This window comes from Engystomops pustulosus, chromosome 5 (genome assembly GCF_040894005.1).
Source record: "Engystomops pustulosus chromosome 5, aEngPut4.maternal, whole genome shotgun sequence".
NCBI lineage: Eukaryota > Metazoa > Chordata > Amphibia > Anura > Leptodactylidae > Engystomops > Engystomops pustulosus.
The window spans coordinates 27,446,173-27,466,286 of NC_092415.1; the positions used below are offsets into that span (position 1 = coordinate 27,446,173).

Below are 20,114 nucleotides of genomic sequence, written 5' to 3' on the forward strand. Positions count from 1 at the left end.
TTAGGGAATTCGAGGAAAAGGTTGTAATTTGTATTAGTAAAGGGGTTTTCCTACAAACTAAAGTTAGGCCCTATCCTGTTGCTGATCAGTGCTGAGACTCCACCAGATCGGGAAAATGAGGGGTCTGGCGGACCCCTCATTGCTCCGTCATAGTAATGGAGCAGGCGGCCGCACATGACCTTTCAGCTCCATTAATCTCTATGAGGCTGACGGAAATTGCAGAGCGCAGCGCTCACCGATCTCCATCAGCTACATACAGATTAATGGAGAAGAGCGGTCATGCACGGCCGTCTGCTCCATTACTCTGATGGAACAACTTGCGTTCCGACAGTGCAGAGACCCCCCACAGATCGCGAAAACAAGGGGTCCATCAGAGATCGGTGAGCGTGGTGCTCGGCAATTTCTGTCAGCTCCATAGAGATTAATGGAGCAGAACGGTCATGCGCACGGCCATCTGCTCCATTAGTCTGATGGAGCAACGAGGGGTGCGACTGACCTCTCGTTTTCGCGATCTGTGTGGGTCTCAGCACTAAGACCCCCACTGATCAGCAGGTTAGGCCTTATCCAGTGGAAGAATGTAAAGATTGTTTCGTCACCAGAAGCAAAAAAACGTAATCCTGCAGTTACATGACATGAATCTGCTTAGCTTAAGCTCACACTGCAAATGTATGTATGAGATACATGGAAGTCTCGCATTCATAGCTGAAGTAGATGGTGGGTGGGATAAAGTCAAAATTCCAAAAAATTGTTACCCTTTTGCTTGACTATGTTTTAGAAGAGGTTCATAGTGTGATAGGGGGGGACAAGGATATAGAATTTTAATTTTCTGACTAATTTACTAGATCAATAGATGAATACTGCAGTGCTATGTATGGTACTCGTGTCTTCATCTTTACATCACTGATCTGTGGGATCCATCTAAATTATATTCCACAACATAAAGCTTTCAATCATCTCCCAGATGTCGGCAATAACCTGTCAAATCTGGGGATTATTTTTGCGCTTTTCTCTCTCTGTACATTGCATTTGCTTCTCCTATAATGTTTTATTTATAGTGTTTTACGTACTTACAGATCCGTGTAAATATTGGAAAATTACTGATTCCGGAATAGATTTGCTCTGATCTCGGAGGCAGCATCGGCGAGCTAGAAGGCTGTCTCGGGATTATATGTTGGACATAATTTATGATGAATTCAACTCTGGCTCTGAGGCTTTTATTCTTCTTTTTATGATGTTTTTTCCTAGATATTTGTTAATCCGCTGTCAAACTCAAAGATATTAAGAAAAATAAGTTTGATTTATCTTTAGTGATCTATTGGGACACGTCCCCTGATACCTAGCTGGATCACATCATTATTTTATATTTACATTTTTCTAGCATAATTTTTCAAATTTCCACTACAGGCGGCCCCTCTACTTAAGAACACCCGACTTACAGATGACCCCTAGTTACAAACAGACCTCTGGATGTTGGTACAGGCGGTCCCCTACTTAAGAACACCCGACTTACAAACGACCCCTAGTTACAAACGGACCTCTGGATATTGGTAATTTACTGTACTTTAGTCCTAGGCTACAATAATCAGCTGTAACAGTTATCACAGGTGTCTGTAATGAAGCTTTATTATTAATCCTGGTTCTTATGACAACCCAACATTTTTAAAATCCAATTGTCACAGAGACCAAAAAAGTTCTGGCTGGGATTACATTGATAAACTATACAGTTCCGACCTACATACAAATTCAACTTAAGAACAAACCTACAGACCCTATCTTGTATGTAACCCGGGGACTGCCTGTAATTTACTACTCTTTAGCCTTAGACTGCAATAATCAGCTATTACAGTTATCACAGGCGTCTGTAATGAAGATTTATTATTAATCCTGATTCTTATGACAACCCAACATTTTTAAAATCCAATTGTCAGAATCCAAAAAAAAATCCTGGCTGGGATTACAATGATAAATATACAGTTCTGACTTACATATAAATTCAACTTAAGAACAAACCTACAGACCCTATCTTGTACCTATATACTGCCTGTATACAAATTCTATAAGAATTTTAAAAACCTGTTTTCTTTCATCTTTAAATCCCCCCTCCTCCCATTAGTGATATTGATATCAGTGGGGAATTTACACTTTCTCTAAAGAGAGGCTGAGCTGCCATTTTGGTCTTTCCCTGTAAAGTGGCACTATTCTAAAGATGAGTTGTTGATCTATAAATAAGTTGGGAAACCACTTTAAGAGGGTTTTCTTTTTCTGATTAATCTTGATTCTGTGAAGCGGTGCTCTGACATCTGCAGTGTGAAGCGGTGAGCATTGTGGATACTTCCTAGCAAGTACTTGCAGTTCAGCCTCCTTCACTTAAAGGGCTTGTATCGAGTTTGTAATCCTCATCCATAGGTTAGGGGATAATAATCTGGTGGTGTTCCAGTAGTGTGTGCCAGAGTTGTGCGCTGTCCTTGACATTCCCACCAATTTATGACACTTGCAACCTGTTGAATGGAGCGGCAGGACGAGCCTAAATGGGACCCCCAATCTCCCTATTTCTGGGGGTCCTGTTCTTGCAATCCCAGCAGTCGGACCCATGCTGATGAACTTGTTATCCCCCCCTAACCTACTACTGAAAAATACAGCTTTATGTATGTTCCTAACAATAACTGCGCAACACATCACGTTCCGGTGCCTGGTGCATAGACGCTTCCCATCTTCCCTTTGGGTTTCGTAATCCGTTGCGCTGGATTAAGATGCTTTGTTTTTATTGGAATTGTTTTTATTTTCTCCTCAGCATGGAGCGTCACAAGAAGATTTCATCAGAGGCAGCCAGGAGAGAAATGTCAAAGATGTTATATTTGATATAGCGAGCCAGGCCCACGTACACCTAGAACATGTAAGTCTATCTTTACATCTGTTAAGACACGCGCTTTTCCTAATAGGAAGTCTTCAGTGCTCCGCTCTTGTTTCTAGTAATTCCACATTTTTTAACTTTACTATTGTATCTTTGCTTTTTTCTAATTTTATGTGCTACTTGCACCACTCTATGCTATACCTATATGTTATGTGTTTGTTGTTCTGCCTATCTATTAAGCTTTCTGGTTCTGGGTGACAATGTATCCGCTTATTTTTTGCTACGTGTAGCATGTCTCTGTGTCTTCTGTGTGTCACTCTGCTCTCATGCATGCGCGGTGCCTCCGATAAGATGAAGGCGGGTCGTGGCGACTGTGTGCGCGATATTTCGCGCGCTGGCTCAGGGGCTGTTCCCGGACATGTTGTACCTTGGCATAACACATGTAAGTCATACTTGCTTCTCATTGGCTAATTAAAGGGTATTCCCATCTGGGCATTCACATTTAATTAAATTCATTTGCCATATATAAACATTTCTTCAATTAGATTTTATTTTAAAAAAATGTTCCTGTGTGAAAATAATTTCTCATAAATGTAGCCATGTTGTCCCTTAGAAACAAGATAGCTTCCTCGGATACGACCACCTCACCTCACAGACATGCGCTATTGAGTCCTGCCTGACCCTCTGTATTCAGCAATCATTATCACAGGACGGCTGTGCGACATGTAGTAACTCACGGGCATTTCATATACAAAAACCTTTTGTTTCTCTGTGCAATCCCTCCAGCAGAGGTGGCTGTATCCAAGGACACAGTCTTGTTTCTAAGGGACCATGGCCATGGCCTGGCCAGCCTGAGGAGAGGATGGCCTGGCCAGCCTGAGGAGAGGATGGCCTGGCCAGCCTGAGGAGAGGATGGCCTGGCCAGCCTGAGGAGAGGATGGCCTGGCCAGCCTGAGGAGAGGGTGGCCTGGCCAGCCTGAGGAGAGGGTGGCCTGGCCAGCCTGAGGAGAGGGTGGCCTGGCCAGCCTGAGGAGAGGGTGGCCTGGCCAGCCTGAGGAGAGGGTGGCCTGGCCAGCCTGAGGAGAGGGTGGCCTGGCCAGCCTGAGGAGAGGGTGGCCTGGCCAGCCCGAGGAGAGGGTGGCCTGGCCAGCCCGAGGAGAGGATGGCCTGGCCAGCCCGAGGAGAGGATGGCCAGGCCAGCCCGAGGAGAGGATGGCCAGGCCAGCCCGAGGAGAGGATGGCCAGGCCAGCCCGAGGAGAGGATGGCCAGGCCAGCCCGAGGAGAGGATGGCCAGGCCAGCCCGAGGAGAGGATGGCCAGGCCAGCCCGAGGAGAGGATGGCCAGGCCAGCCCGAGGAGAGGATGGCCAGGCCAGCCCGAGGAGAGGATGGCCAGGCCAGCCCGAGGAGAGGATGGCCAGGCCAGCCCGAGGAGAGGATGGCCAGGCCAGCCCGAGGAGAGGATGGCCAGGCCAGCCCGAGGAGAGGATGGCCAGGCCAGCCCGAGGAGAGGATGGCCAGGCCAGCCCGAGGAGAGGATGGCCAGGCCAGGCCAGCCCGAGGAGAGGATGGCCAAGCCAGGCCAGCCCGAGGAGAGGATGGCCAAGCCAGCCCGAGGAGAGGATGGCCAGGCCAGCCCGAGGAGAGGATGGCCAGGCCAGGCCAGCCCGAGGAGAGGATGGCCAGGCCAGGCCAGCCCGAGGAGAGGATGGCCAGGCCAGCCCGAGGAGAGGATGGCCAGGCCAGGCCAGCCCGAGGAGAGGATGGCCAGGCCAGGCCAGCCCGAGGAGAGGATGGCCAGGCCAGGCCAGCCCGAGGAGAGGATGGCCAGGCCAGACCAGCCCGAGGAGAGGATGGCCAGGCCAGGCCAGCCCGAGGAGAGGATGGCCAGGCCAGGCCAGCCCGAGGAGAGGATGGCCAGGCCAGGCCAGCCCGAGGAGAGGATGGCCAGGCCAGCCCAGCCCGAGGAGAGGATGGCCAGGCCAGCCCGAGGGAGGCTACCCTCAGATGGCGCAAGCCCATCTCTGGTTGGTGGCAGGTTGGGGTCTGTAAAGTCATAGGTGCCAGAGGCCGCTTACCATCAGATATGTATGGGCCTGTGCAAGCCCCCTGAGGCTGGTATTGGTGGTCTTTTGGCTGCCAACTAAGTGGCAGGATGGCCACCGATAGTTGCTTCGGCAGCAGAGTTCCCACAGGTTGCGTCCTGCAGGTTTGGCGATCGGCCACGCGTCCCCCCCCCCCTCTGTTTGTATTTTTAAAGGAACCCTCCAATGAAAAAGTAATCAATGATGTCACCATCACACAATGGTTACATGTGTTCTCTACTTTTCCGTGATCCCAGCCTTGCGCTCATTGCCATCTCCATGACTACTAGTAATGGCGTCAGCCGCCTGGTAATTACCTCTTCATACATAGGTGACATATAGAAATAACATGTCATGTTAGATGACAGGCATGAGGCTGGGGTAATTATGCAGCTTAAAGCATAACAAAACCTTTTTATTGTAGAAATGAGTAATGTAAGTGATAGTAACAAAGGTCTCCAGCTCTCAAGCCTCACTGAAACTTAACCGCTTGTCAGTTATGTAAAATATTTGCTCAAAAGTGAAAATGTTATTGATTTTTTTTTTTTTTTTTTTACTTTTTAGCTTCACTTTTGAAATTTTAGTTTTTATGTTTGGCTGTGCGTTCTAGATGCCTGTAACATGTTAAGCCCATAGGTCCTTACTTGCCTGATAATAAGTTATGTACATCCCTATTTGTTGGATTGTTTATATGAATTTCACCTAGAAATGAACTAACCCCATATTTATGTATCTACAGTTTATATGTAGAAGATTATTTACTAAAAGTGAAAGGAAATCTACCATCAAAATCCATCCTGATAAACCAGGGACATTACTCATAGATCCAGGCACCGGGACTGTGGTAATCTTCTTATATGTGTTATCCATGGCCTCCTTCCTTCTAAAATACGCTTTTACAATTATGCTAATGAGTCAGAAGGTGTCTGGGGGGGGGGGGGGTTACTAGAGCCCTTTGGTGCTGGAGCTTCACAGGCTCTTACACTGTGCAGAAGAACCCCCCCTCCCACTATGTAAGATTGCAGGAGGCAGGGGGAGGGTTTACTAGGGGGAAGGGGAGGCAGTGTAACTGACTGAATCTGCAGTAGGGAGGGGCTCTGGTAATGCTGTCAGAGCTCTACTGGCTCTCATTAGTATAATTTTAAAAGTTGATTTTAGAAGGAAGCAGGCCATGGATAACACATATAAGAAGATTACCTCAGTCCCGGTGCCTGGGTCTATGAGTAATGTCCCTGGTTTATCAGGATGGATTTTTTTTTTATCAAATTATGATATATATTTTTTATCTGTTGTAATATGTATATTGTATCTTTAATATCAATCACAATAAATGAATGACTGATTGTGAGGCCCCTGCTTTCAGCTATAGCAGTTTTAAAGGGTTTGTACACTTATACCAGACTTTAACATGATAAGTATAAGACCCTATGAACATTTACTGTTCACTTTTAGTATCTTGCAATCCTGTATTACTCCATATTATAACATTATATGTTAATATTTGAGTTTATTTTCTATAAAGACATTGTGATTCCAGCCCCAATGTCAGGAGATCTCTGTAACTGCACCATTCAGGTGAATGAAACTAAGGCAGCATATATAGCGCCACAACCAAATACTGGATTGTTAGTTTTTGCATATAGTGACCCTTTAAAATCACTAATCAGTGGTCCAGTGTATATACATGAAGCATAACACTGTTTCTCTGCCTTATGCATGCCCACCTGAACATTGTATGGGAGGGATAGTTATTTATGTGGTTAGTGGGTGAAAATTACACACCTTGGAGGGTGGTGGCTTAGGACAGAACCTGACAGTAAATCTTCTGACAATGGTCGGAATCTACTAATGAATAGCTTCTCCTGTCTGCACACTGCGGTGTTCTCTGCCTCATGCCCCTCCCCTCTGCATTACAAGACCAGCTCGGTCACAGGCACTTCCTGCTAGCAGGCAGCAGTGTGCAGAGACTTGCTCTACAAACTACAGACAGATAAGGTCTTTATCCGGAAGGGAGGCATATAGCAGGGTTGACTCTGTGTGTGTTATATTTGACTCTGTGTGAGTTAGCAGAGCTGAGTCATTGTGTTTTATATCCACGTCATGCATCTCATCATCTCTGATCTGTCCCATCTCTCTTTTTCTATGTGTCAGATACTAGTACAATGTTCAGAAGCTAAATAAAAGTGTATATGGACCCTGTACCCTGATAATCTAAGCACATTGTCAGCACACAGCATCTCACAACACTAGAGGGATCATGAAGTGTCTGCTAAGAGAATTTTACACTGACCATCACTGAGTGATAGGAGCTAAAACAGCAATAACACTGAGTAACATTGTAAAGTAAGATGGTTAAAATGATCTTTGTTGTGTAAACATCACTAGGGGATTGATATTTTAGAACTTTCGTTCATGGGCAAACCCCTTTGAGGGCCACAGGATACGTGTCACACGATTGGGGAATATATTATATGAGGGCTATTACGGTGTATATTATACTCTGTAGAAATACTAAGGGGAGGTGCTTTGGGTGATGCAATGGACTTGACTTAGGACATCAAATTTTTCTCTTATTCCTTGTATTATCTATTACAAAAGCTGAAATGTATTCATTATGTGACATGTAGACTTCACGTTTCATCCGCTCTCTTCTCTACAGCCTTGTCTGTGAGGTTGCAGTGGCTGGGTGTACACCTAGCTGCTGTGACTGCCCTCTACTCTGCATAAAGCTTCTATGTAATCATAGTATTGTATGTACTTGTTGCTAGAAATATGGAATTCGGCAGAGTTTTCAGAGAAAATCCTACTGGGAAAGAATAAAGGAGGATTATAACAGTCAAAGCAAGTTCCTTATTGATTCATGCAAAGTACTCCCCCTAGTGTTGGCTGCCGGCAGCTAGAATTTTAATATTAAACTCTGTAGGTATTCCTGGGATCTTGAAGGATTTAATTTGGACCTTGTACAAGTGGGCCAGATGGACAACGCCACAAGTAAAGCCTAGGGGGTGTCCACGGCAGAAGCTTCTGAAGTATAAAGAGGGGGCACTTTACAGAAAGAGTTTTTCCATAATCAGCGACTTGCAATAATTTAGTGGCCGAACCTTCCAGGAAAATGAGATAGAGGGGAAAATCATTTATTCCGGAGTCACATTTACACATCGTACAGGTGTGATTACGGGCTCTTACGATTGCTGATTTGTGACTACTGAGACGTGCATACATTTTCCTCTATAAATACATATGGAATCTGTTGTCCGGAGTGAATATTAATCTACGTATCTGTGAAGAGCAGATGCTTGTTGGCTGCGGGGCTTGTTTATCTCCCCGTGCGTTCTAGCTGACTGCGTAGCGTGATAATTCGGGCAGTATGTTAAGCACGTAGGTTCATACTTGCCTGATAATAACTTGTGTACATCCCTAGTGGCTATATTTACTCACTTATTAGCATCTACGCTGCTTACTCGTATGAGACTGGACTTGAAAGAGAATTGGTTAAGTTCAGACAACAAAGCGCGTGTTAGGATCGTCAGCTCGGAGATCTCTATAATGTCTGGAGTCCATAGAGAGAGGTATAGATTGTCGCTGTATATCGTATCCATAGAGCTGCTTGTAAAATGAAAAACATAATCCAGATTGCTGCACGCTGTACTCGACAGAACGTTCAGTGATATTAGTGCCATCTGATCTGCCAGCCTCCGCTAAAATATACGGGGGGCGTGGCCGAACGAAAACCCGACGGATTCGGAAAAACCGCCGCATTTAAGAAAAAAAATGTGTAGCGAAAATTACACTTACCTTCACCAGGTATAGGCCGGTGAATTTCAGGGCATTCCAGCACGCCTCCGGGGAACTTCAGCGCAGCAGCGCCACCTGGTGGACCGCGGAGGAACTACCTTTGTGAATCCCGGGAATCCACCGCAGAGAACGCGCCGCTGCTTCGCGAAGGGACCGGGTAAGTAAATCTGCCCCTGTATGTTGTGCTCTATAGCACCATGATTCTGAGTGTCCTTGTAAAGATGAGAATCTCGTCTTTAAAAATGCAGGCTAAAACAATGAGGCTTGTGTGCTACAGAACCAGAAATATGTGAAGTTAAAACATACCTGTAAAGTTACTCACAAAAAATTAGTTTTAGCACCGCTGGAGGGAGCCTTTGACAACAATGCCAACCATGCCTGTATCATGCTTCTGGCTTCTTTCTAGCCTGAAAGGGCTAATAGGTATGAGGCTATCAATAAAAAAACTCTCAGCTTTTCCTGAAGTGGGCGGGACTTCCTGGTTGTGACATCAGATATGGCACTCCAGGGCATTCACGTGAACGTGCACAAACCACTCAGCCAATGTTAGATTACCACAGTCACCTTCAAAGGTCCGAGAGGGGCTCTAGTCTACATATGTGTCAAAAGCCAGGACTTAACGACTGGAGGTCCCTCCCTTTATTTTATCGGTTAATATCAAACTTGGTGGGTGATTCGGAAAGCTTCGGGCCCCGGCTGTCGCCCAACCCGCCCTGATAATTATCTGTTACTGTTTATTGATCTGGCACAATGTGCGTTGGCACGCTGCCCCGGGTAAGTTATTGGGTAACAATCCCTGGATTGTCTTCTGTGCTCTTCACCTCACCTTGATTATGATATAGCTGTCACTATTGCGTGTGGAAAGCCTTACTGACGACAGCAGCTGTATTAAATGGATGGTATTATATATATATATATATATACATATATATATATAGCGGCTGCTGTGACTCCTTGTGTCCTTGGTGCTACGATAGAGAGAGAAAACATCTCATCTGTGACAGAAGTTCTGTACACACGAGGATGGGAGACACATGCCCAGGATTCATTCAGCCCGAACACCATTTTCTGGTATCGCTTCTTCTGTATGTTCATTGCTGTTTTCTTATATAGCCAAGCTCTTTACATGTGCCCTATTGGGAAAAATAGACCTCATAGAACAAGGTTACTTAATTAGGAACCCAATAATCCTAAATGAGGAGCTCCAGTTGTAGAGACCTTGACCCATCCTTGTAATACTCCCCTTTTTCTCGAAAGTCATTGTTTCCCGTTTGAAGATCGGTTGTTTACCAAGAGCAGAACTTGGGCACAAATTGTTATCCATCCCATAATCCTGAATATCTCACCGATCCTGCAGCGGTCATTTCCATTAATTTCAAGCTGAAAGCATCAAGATTTAATGAATGCAAATGATACGAGAACCGCGCCAAGATGTGGTCAAAACATTCATTACTTACGCCTTAAGACGGTCTTCCGTGTCCTGGATTGTACTATTTGCTCATCATTAGTTACTAAGAGGTCTGACATTCTGACAGTAATGGTAATAAATTAAAAGAATTTTTTTTTTTTATACGCTGGAATTATTTGCTCGCTTTATTGTCGCTTCGTATTGTTAGACAGCACTTTCAATTCCACTAAAATTCTCAGTTTCGGAGGAAAAACTGATTGCATTGGTTCATCTATTCCCAGGGAGATGCAGCACAAAATCAGTTTGTACATTCTTGTATAGCGCAGTTCTGTTGACGGTATAAGAAAAATAAGAAAATTTCAGTTTAGCTGTATAAATACTATTCAATGGAGTATACCCAAGAAGACAAGATTCTTAAAGGAAATAAACCACTTAAAAAAACAAAAAAAACAACAACCTAGAAATAAATACCTCTGCACCTCTTCATCTTGATCCCGGCGTGTCACAACTAGCAACAGACAGAGTCAGGATCAAGATGAAAACAAAGCGTCAGAATCTGAGGTAGTGGATCCTCTGAACCACCGCGGATGATGACACCTGGGACCGGAATGTAAGTGGCACCCGGTCTTCACCAGAGCCCGCCGCAAAGCAGGATGGTCTTGCTGCGGCGTGGTACCACCAGGTCGTTCCGCATGTGTGACTTGTCCGCTGTGGCAGCCAAGGTCGAGGTACAGGAACAGCAGGCAATCTCGTAGTCAGGGAAAGGCAAGAGGTCAGGACGGGAAGCACTGGATCAGAGTGGGGGAACGTAATAATATGTCAAGGCAAGCAGCGGAGAAGCGCAGTCAGGAACGGAACTGGGGTCACAATGGGAAAAAGCAATAACCGCACAGGGCATTAGACAAAGATTTCTCTAAGGCACAAGGCACGAAGATCCGACTGGGTATGATGGGAGAGGCAGGTTTAAATAGCCTTCTGGGAAATGGCCAGCGCCAGTTAACGGTACACTGGCCCTTTAAATTTCCTGAAGCCGGCGCGCATGCTCCCCAGGAGACGGGGACGGTCGTGCAAGGGCCACGGGCGAGAGTCCGGAGCGGCGACAGGTGAGAAGCGCGGGCACCCGGGGGGCACTGGTGAGCCCACGATATGGGTCGCGGGAGCACCTGTGACACAAAGTTATATGTAGCAGCACAGAGCGAGGTGATGTCACCACTCTCTCTCATTTTCCCAGCATGGGAGAGGGAGGTGCAGGGTCGTGCATAATTAGCAGCCCGGAGCACCAGACATCTTGTCCCAGCGCTCCTCGTTGCTAATTAGAACTTTGTTTTCTAGGTGATCCTGGCGTGTCAAGATTAGCAACGGACACCGCCTGGATCAAGATGAAGAGGAACATAGTATTTTTTTTTTATTTTTTAAGTGGTTGATTTCCTTTAAATATTCTCAGGATAATAAAATGACACATTCTCAAATTCACTGTTATGAACAAAAGTGCAGCATTTCACAAATATAATTCCAACAGTCCTGGTGTATACAATTTTGGTTGCCCCAGGATCCGACCATAAATCTTCTGACTTAGGTCGGGCAAGCATGAATAGCTTCTCCTATTTGCACACTGCAGTTCTCTTTGCCCCTCCCGCCTGCAATGCAAGACGAGCTGAATCACAAACACATCCTGTCGTCAAGCAGCGTGCAAAGACTTGCTCTACAATCTACAGTTAAGATATTTATAGCAGGCGAAGGAGGTTTAGCGGAGCTACTTCTGTGTGTTATAGCTCAGATGTAGCAGGGCTGGAGTGTGTCATTGTGTTTTATATGGATCTCATCATCTCTGATCCGTCACATCTCTCTTTTTTCTCTGTGTCAGATACAAGCGAATGTTAAAAAGCTAAACAAAAGTGTATATAAACCCTGTACCCTGACAATCTACCCACATTGTCAGCACTCAGCATCTGCTTAGGGAGTCTCCACCGACACTCAGGAAAATTATAATGTGCAGATAGTTCCTCTATATATTTACTTTTTAGCCAGTCATATATTGTTATGATTTGTATTATATAAAATCCTTCACTAAATAGAAAGTTGAAGTATAAAACATTGCATTATTGGGTGAGGGTGTTAAAAGGGGATAAAATAAAGGCAGGACTCTACAGTAACACATGATCTTGCTACAGGAAAGCTTCAGCTACTCAGAAGTAAGTTCGAAATATAAGTCACCTCTTAGATGCCGTGGTTGGATTTACCACCGCATAAGAGGGGTTGATTACAGACAATTAAGTCCGATCATAGATACTACTATGGGAATCTGGCTGTAAAAAAGCTGTACAGGCACAGGAGCTTCAGTTATAAAGACTAAACCTTGACAGTAGATCTTTGTTGTCTCTGGCTGGTTATTACTCAGGCTCAGTGTCTGAAGTGGTTAATAAATTTGTAAGTAAAATTTATATTTTCATCATGTACCGGTATGTTCAATATACCATAATGTTCCCATATTGGGTACAGAGAGAGAGCGCCCTGGCGGACCTTTTATAAGGTCTATGCTATCTCCATGGTAACAACAATCCTGGCGTCATGGACCAATGATGACCTCTACGAGGGGATATTGTCCCTTATACAGTGTTTAACAAGATTAAAGAGGTTGAAAAGGTCTCTGATCACCAAGGTCCAGTGCCGCCTCCTATATGACACTGATATGAGTATTGTGTGACAGTGGGACATGATTTATGGTACATTGGCGAAGAGGTCAAAGCATAACTACATAGGGACTGTGTGTAATCCTCAAGTTATCCGGGTGGTCATTTATCATTCGGATCTAAACAATGGTTAATATCACTTAATGACTGCAAGCCATTTTTTTTCACAAATCAATAGCTCTCGTGATGTAGGGAAACTTTGCCTTTAAAGAGGACCTTTCACTACCCCAAAGATCCTAAACTGAACATACCAGCATGTAGGCACTGGTAGTGACCTGATTCGGGGGTCACTTTGAATTTTCCTCCTTGGCCCCTTCCGTTCCTGAGATATGAGCCCCGGGATCTGACTATTCCGAGTTCTGTATCGTCAGAGAGGAGAAGCTGCAGTACGGGTGGGGGGGGATGGGGGGAGTGACTATGCTAAAATCCTCTGACACCATCCAATCAGCATCGGGGGGTGTCGGAGAAGAGATTCCTTTCTCCCGGCTTTAGGTTGGAACACAGCGTGAGAGAGGAGCAGCCGCGAGAGCGCACAGCCGCTCCTATGGAATTATGTCCAGCAGTTTCTTTTCTATCCTCCTCGTTTTAGATGGTTAAAGCAGAAGCTGTGATTCTCGTCTTTTTTCTCTTTGACGATCATCTCTGTGAGTCCATAGATTGTTAACACAAAACATAAAGGACGATTTCACAGAGAGGAGAGGCTGCTGCTCCTTTTTACTCTTGAGGGAGGGGGAGTCTATGTGATGCTGCTCTCTGTGTAGCTAGCGGATGAATCTCGTGTCTGTGCATCTCTGTGGTTGCAGAATTCTCTTGCAAGATATGAGTGTTCCACCACCGCAGTCTATGATCCTTCACAACTTTCTGTGTCTCTCCCTGCACCCCAAGCTCTGTATTATACCCTCGTCACACCTCTGCAGCCCCCTCCCCAGTCCCTGCTCTCAAGACCCTTATCTATCCCATCTATATGAAATATGCATAAAATGTATTTACACAAGCCAAATAATCAGTGGTGTTCATTGACCGATGAGGCTTAATGTTCCCGACATTAATTTGTTTGCAGCATCCCATAAAGTGAGATAAGAAGTAAATGTGTTAATTAAAAAAAAAAACCCTCCCTCAAGCAGATTTATAAATCAATAGTGTATTCAACTCACACTATAAACTGTTCTAATCCTACAAGAAATTATAGATGGCTGAAGGTAAATTAAATTGACCTTCTAAAACCCTTCTTCAGGAGTCTAAGAAGAGGAGTAATCATTCTCACAATGGCGATGTTATGTGGTAATGAGAATATACTGGTGTATGTATATATATATATATATTATGCATTAATTTTCACTAGTAAAGTATTTTCACCCTGCTTTAAAGGGAACCTGTCACCAGCATTTTAAACCCTTACTGTAACAGTACCCTCCGAACCATAATGCTGGTGTCATTTCCGAATTGCTGTTCTCTGTGATATAGAATCAGAGAAGTGAAGTCGATTCTAAACATTGGAATGGTAAACTTTGGAATGTAAGTGACAAAGGATTAGTGAAACTTCCTGCCAGACATCCCCTTTAAAGGGAACCTGTCACAAGAGACTTAATTTTCACTAGAGTCAAGTTATAGAAGCCCATCACACCTTCAGTGACTTTCTGCCTTCTCTGAGTATTTGCATTGCAATATAATTGTGTGTTATAACTTACCTCACACCCTGACAGAATCCTCTGTGTAGTTCTAGGGTTTGGGCTTTGGTTTGGCTGCATTTCAAAAAACAACACATGATTTGTCAGTGCGGCAGACTGCTCAGCTCTTGGCCCCCACCTTTGTGCTCATGTACAGCTCCTCCCTCACCCACTGATGTCACCTTACCAGGCTGTGACCTCTGTGAAGGAACGGGATGGAGGAGCTGTACAGGAGCACAAAGGTCGGGACTGAGAGCTGAGGAGTGAGCAGCACAGACAAGTCACATGTTGTTTTTTTTAAATGCATCCAAACCAAAGCCCAACCCCTGGGACTACACAGAGGGTGCAAGATAAGTTATAACACAATTTTATAGTAATGCAAATGCTTAGAAAAGGCAGAAAGACATATTTGCACTGCAACTGTAATGGGCTTCTTCAACCTGTCCTGAAAATAAGGTCTCTAGTGACGGGTTCCTTTTAAGGAAGCCTCGTTGTGTTTCAGCATAAGATTTTCCGTGGATTTGTTGCATGAGATTCCACTTTAAAATTTGCAATTGGCTACCGATTGCTTTCTTTTTCTTCTCTCAGTTTTTGTGGTTGTGCTCCCATTTTAGTATATACTGAGGTTAGAAGGCAAATGGTTCTTTTATTATTACAAATATGATTTATTTATTATTGTATTACATTCATAAACTCTGCACCATATAAGGCGGTTAACCCTTTGCTTATCCTCCTTATCTCTTGGCTTGCAGGCTCGGTCTTTTCAGAACAAAGTCCATAAAGCTGCTTTCCCTGCCTTTAATATCACAGTAAGTATTTCAGCGGTTATATTTTGCTCTTACCTAGGTCAGGAATATGCAGATAAACTTTCTATGATGAGAAAGCTAGGCCTCCAGTGCCACCTCAAATAGGGCGGTTCCTAATTCATCAGTGTCTGCCTTTCAAGAAGCCTAGTGACATGATGTAGGATAATAGTCAAACCACTTAGTCTTTTCCAAGAGTAATGGACTCCTTGTGGACAGTGCTGTTATTACATCTTCCCAGTACAGTACAGTATAGTATAGGAAGCTGACTTGTTGAGAGCCCATAGAAAGGGAAATATATCTCTTTAGGGAGAGTGCCTTTAAGGGCCAATTTTTTTTTTTTTTTTTTAAGGCCTTTAAAATCTTTACCCCTTAGTGACGTGTGACTTCTCTATACATCACACTTCGGCTGCGGTTGTTCAGAGAGGGCTCACTGGCTAAGCCCTCTCCATACACGTTGAGTGCATTGCAGCAAGCAGCCACTGGTAACACCCACTGGTACTAGGCTACAGTAAAAAGCTTTGACCACATTAAAAAAGCTTCAATTATCTCTCCAAGCCTTGATCACTACCCTCTCTGTCTTGTGAGAAGAACAGGGAGAAACTGGAAGAAGACTGAAGTGATTTGGGCTGTAATAGAATAGCATACTCCGAGTGGTAAGAACACAACCCAGATACACCAGGTGCCTCATTAGCATACGGATTAAACTGGGAATCTCCTGAAAATGTCATAATGAAAATAAATTATAAAGCTATGTTGGAAATCACAGTTCATTTCTCTACAATATTCTAACAAGATATCCTAATACTTAAAATGCATGAATTTACCATTAGTAAAGCTCTGTTTTCTTGGTAGTGGCAAGTACTGGGAATTAGCCCCCATTAATTAGAATAGCTGGTCGCCTGCAGTTCCTAGATTTGGCCACTAAACTGAGATGGAGTGCTGATGGATAAAGCCTGCAACAATCTGATATTGATGACCTATCCTACTTGAAAGAAATAGTAAGTAATTGTGTATGTCTTTGATTCTCCAGGTTCCCTTGGATGGTTTTTTAAAAAGACTCCGGAAGTCAGACTTTAATATATTCCACCCAAGCTTACAGCGGCGCGATCCATGGTTGCCATTGTCTTTATATATACAGTTCTGGAGGAAAATCTATTAAATTTATTTTTCTAATTAAAAAAATGCCTTTTCTGTTTATTCTCCATTCCATCTTAGTGTCCTTTTCTGATGGTATTGTGATTAGAGATTCCTGCTTATAAAGGAACCTGTCAGTGGAAGTAACCTCCCCCAAAAATAAATATATTTTTCATAAACTGCCATTAGAAAGCATTGTCCTATCCCTAAAATCTTCCTCTACAAGCCTGTAAAAATAAACATTCAGTTCCTGAATTTGTATGCAAATGCAAAGTCCGATCAGCATCTTCTCTGAAGCGGAGTTTGGAGTGTTCTCCTATTAGAAGTCCTAGTAGAAACTCTGTAGAAATCCACATTGGGGGGTAACTCTGTATTTAGCCATTATGGAGCTTATTTACTAAGGTTCCGCGGCCGCACCTTCGTCAGATTTTCTGACTTTTCGGGGATTGCGCCGGCTTTCATGCGACATAAATCGGGGGACGGGCCGTTGGACGATCCGACTGTTTCGGACTGAGCGCGGTATTTAATATTCAAATTGTGTCGCAAGATCAAGCTCTAACATAAACCAGGAAGAAGAAGGAGAACTCCAGTGGACCTGAGCGGGGAAGCGACACATGCAGGATATCTTGCGCACGATCTTAGTGAATCGCGGCACAGTGCAGGATCGTCGGACAATGTACTTTCTGTGAACTCCTACGGACGGGTAAGTAAATGTGCCCCTATGTGACTCATGGATTCAAAACTAGCTTCTATGTAATCTGAAGTTTTCAGTTAACCTCTGTCCTGTTGCTAGCAAGAAGAAATTCCAGTGTGAATATCCAGGAAGGAAGAAGGGAGGGTGAGAAGCGCCAAATTCAGTGGAGAAGGAAGCAGTTTCCTCTGATAAGTTGTATAACAATGTTTCCTGTAATCACTTTTACTAGTCATTTTATGCAAAGTTTGTTGAAAAATTACTGACCATTTATAGGACCAGGACTGGAGGTGCCTCTGATTCCTTTAAAATAATATTTATTCTCCATGATATCGGATTCCCTATAATATTACACTGCTCATCCCTCCTCCTTAATAACTATAACTTCCCCAGATGTGACAATTCGTGCAGGGATGACATTGTATTCTTGTATTTACAGAGGATGACAGAAAACCGCAATAATGTCATGGCCTTTTCTTTTGTCTTTATCACCCAATTGTTTTCCAAATGAAATCGATGCGCCACTGTTAACATAGGATCCATGGGATCATTGTCTTCTGCCTGCACAGCGCTTCTCAATCAGTTCATATTTCCAAGAATAAACAGAATATTACTTTAGAATGCATTCAGGAATATTGCCTTCCCTGCCCACATGTGTCCTTCATGATGAAAACCTTCTATATGGGAAAGGTTGACAAAAGACATCAAAGGACAAAAAGATTATTGCTCTTCATTACTGCTCAACACCGAGACCACAGGCAGGCTCAATAGTGACAAGCGTGAGAAATGGTTATTGTCTGATTGTTTGTTATATTGTGAATAAAGTTGGTTGAAACATACCAACAGACTATAGTATGTGTGTGTGTATATATATATATATATATATATATATATATATATATATATATATATATATATATTATATATCTTAAAAGTGGCAAGTCAACTAGGAAAATATGTACTTGGAGGCAGTATGATATAGAGCAGGAAGGGCTGAGCTTGTTGTACATTGTGTCCTATCTCCAGACAGCATGTTACAGAGCAGGAGGAGCTGAGCAGATTGTACACAGTGTCCTATCTGCAGCAACATATTATAGAGCAAGTGGAGCTGAGCAGATTGTACACAGTGTCCTATCTGCAGCAGCATATTATAAAGCTAGAGGATCTGAGCAGATTGTACATATAGTGCCTTATTATCAGGTATAGTGCAAACCAAAAGTTTGGACGCACCTTCTTGTTCAAAGAGTTTTCTGTATTTTCATGACTATAAAAATTGTAGATTCACACTGAAGGCATCATAATTATGAAATAACACATGTGGAATTATATACTTAAAAAAGTGTGAAACAACTGAAAATATATCATCATAGTATCATAGTATATAAGGCTGGAAGGAGACGCAAGTCCATCAAGTCCAACCTTTAAGAATTAAATAAATGTTTTATCCACATAACCCGTGATATTTTTTCTCTCCAGAAAGTCATCCAGGCCTCTCTTGAACATGTACATAGAGTCCGCCATAACAACCTCCTGCGGCAGAGAGTTCCATAGTCTCACTGCTCGTACAGTAAAGAACCTTTGTCTATGGTGATGGTAGAATCGCCTCTCCTCTAGGCGTAGAGGATGCCCCCTTGTCCTGGTCACAGGCCGAGGTATAAAAAGATCTTTGGAGAGATCCTTGTACTGTCCGTTCAGGTATTTGTACACTGTAATGAGGTCTCCCCTCAGTCGTCTTTTTTCTAAACTGAATAATCCCAAATTTTGTAATCTGTCAGTGTATTCTAGTCCCCCCATTCCCCTAATAATCCTGGTTGCTCTCCTCTGCACCCGTTCCAGCTCTACTATATCCTTTTTATATACTGGTGCCCAAAACTGTACACAATATTCCATGTGTGGTCTGACCAGGGATTTGTATAAGGGCAGAACTATGTCTTTATCATGAGAATCTATTCCTCTCTTGATACATCCCATTATTTTATTTGCTTTAGCAGCAGCCGCCTGGCTCTGGTCACTAAAATTAAGTTTACCATCCACCAATACCCCCAAGTCCTTTTCAGCTTCAGTTTTACTAAGTAATTGACCGTTTAGAACATAATTATACTTTTTGTTTCCATGGCCCAAGTGCATAACTTTACATTTATCTACATTAAACCTCATCAACCATTTCTCTGCCCATCCCTCAAGCTTCCACAAATCCCTCTGTAATGCTAAACTATCGACCTCAGTATTTATTACTTTACACAGCTTAGTATCATCTGCAAATATTGAAACTTGACTGTGTAAACCCACTTTCTTATATTCCAGGTCCTTTTGCTTTGATTACTGCATTGCACACTCTTGGCTTCTCTTGATGAGCTTCAAGAGGTAGTCACCAGAAATGGTCTTCCAGCAGTCTTGAAGGAGTTCTCAGAGATGCTTAGCACTTGTTGGCCCTTATGCCTCCACTTTGTGGTCCAATTATCCCAAACCATCTGGATTGGGTTCAGGTCTGGTTATTGGGGAGGACAGGTCATCTGGCGTAGCACCCCAGCATTCTCCTTCTTGGTCAAATAGCCCTGACACAGCCTGGAGGTGTGTTTGGGGTCATTGTCCTGTTGAAAAATAAATGATGGTCGAACTAAACGCAAAGCGGATGGAATAGCATGCTGCTGGACGATGCTGTGGTAACCATGCTGCTTCAGTATACCTTCAATTTTGAATAAATCCCCAATGGGGTCACCAGCAAAGCCCCCCCACACAATCACACCTCCTACTACAAACTTCAACCAGGCATGTAGAGTCCATGCGTTCACCTTTTCTGCGTCGCACAAAGACATGTTTGTTGGAACCAAAGATCTCAAATTTGAACTCCTTAGACCAAAGCACAGATTTCGACTGGTGTAATGTCCATTCCTTGTGTTCTTTAGCCCAAACAGGTCTCTTCTGCTTGTTGCCTGTCCTTGTCCTGGTTGCTATCGATTTCTGAGGCTGGTGACTCGGATTAACTTAT

General features: G+C 43.7%; 1 protein-coding gene across 2 annotated transcripts in view; it reads left to right on the plus strand.

Moving 5' to 3' along the window:
• Positions 1 to 16,822, plus strand: part of NDUFAF6 (NADH:ubiquinone oxidoreductase complex assembly factor 6) — a 31,267-nt gene extending 14,445 nt beyond the window's left edge. Inside the window, exons 7-9 of one of the 2 annotated variants that reach the window (XM_072151455.1) lie at positions 2,792 to 2,893; positions 15,247 to 15,303; positions 16,331 to 16,822. In XM_072151455.1, the coding sequence (XP_072007556.1) occupies positions 2,792 to 2,893; positions 15,247 to 15,303; positions 16,331 to 16,459 (288 nt within the window). In that variant the 3' untranslated portion in view covers positions 16,460 to 16,822. The remainder of the gene's footprint in view (positions 1 to 2,791; positions 2,894 to 15,246; positions 15,304 to 16,330) is intronic. The other variant, XM_072151456.1, reaches the window with a different exon arrangement.
• The last annotated feature ends 3,292 nt before the right edge of the window (positions 16,823 to 20,114 follow it).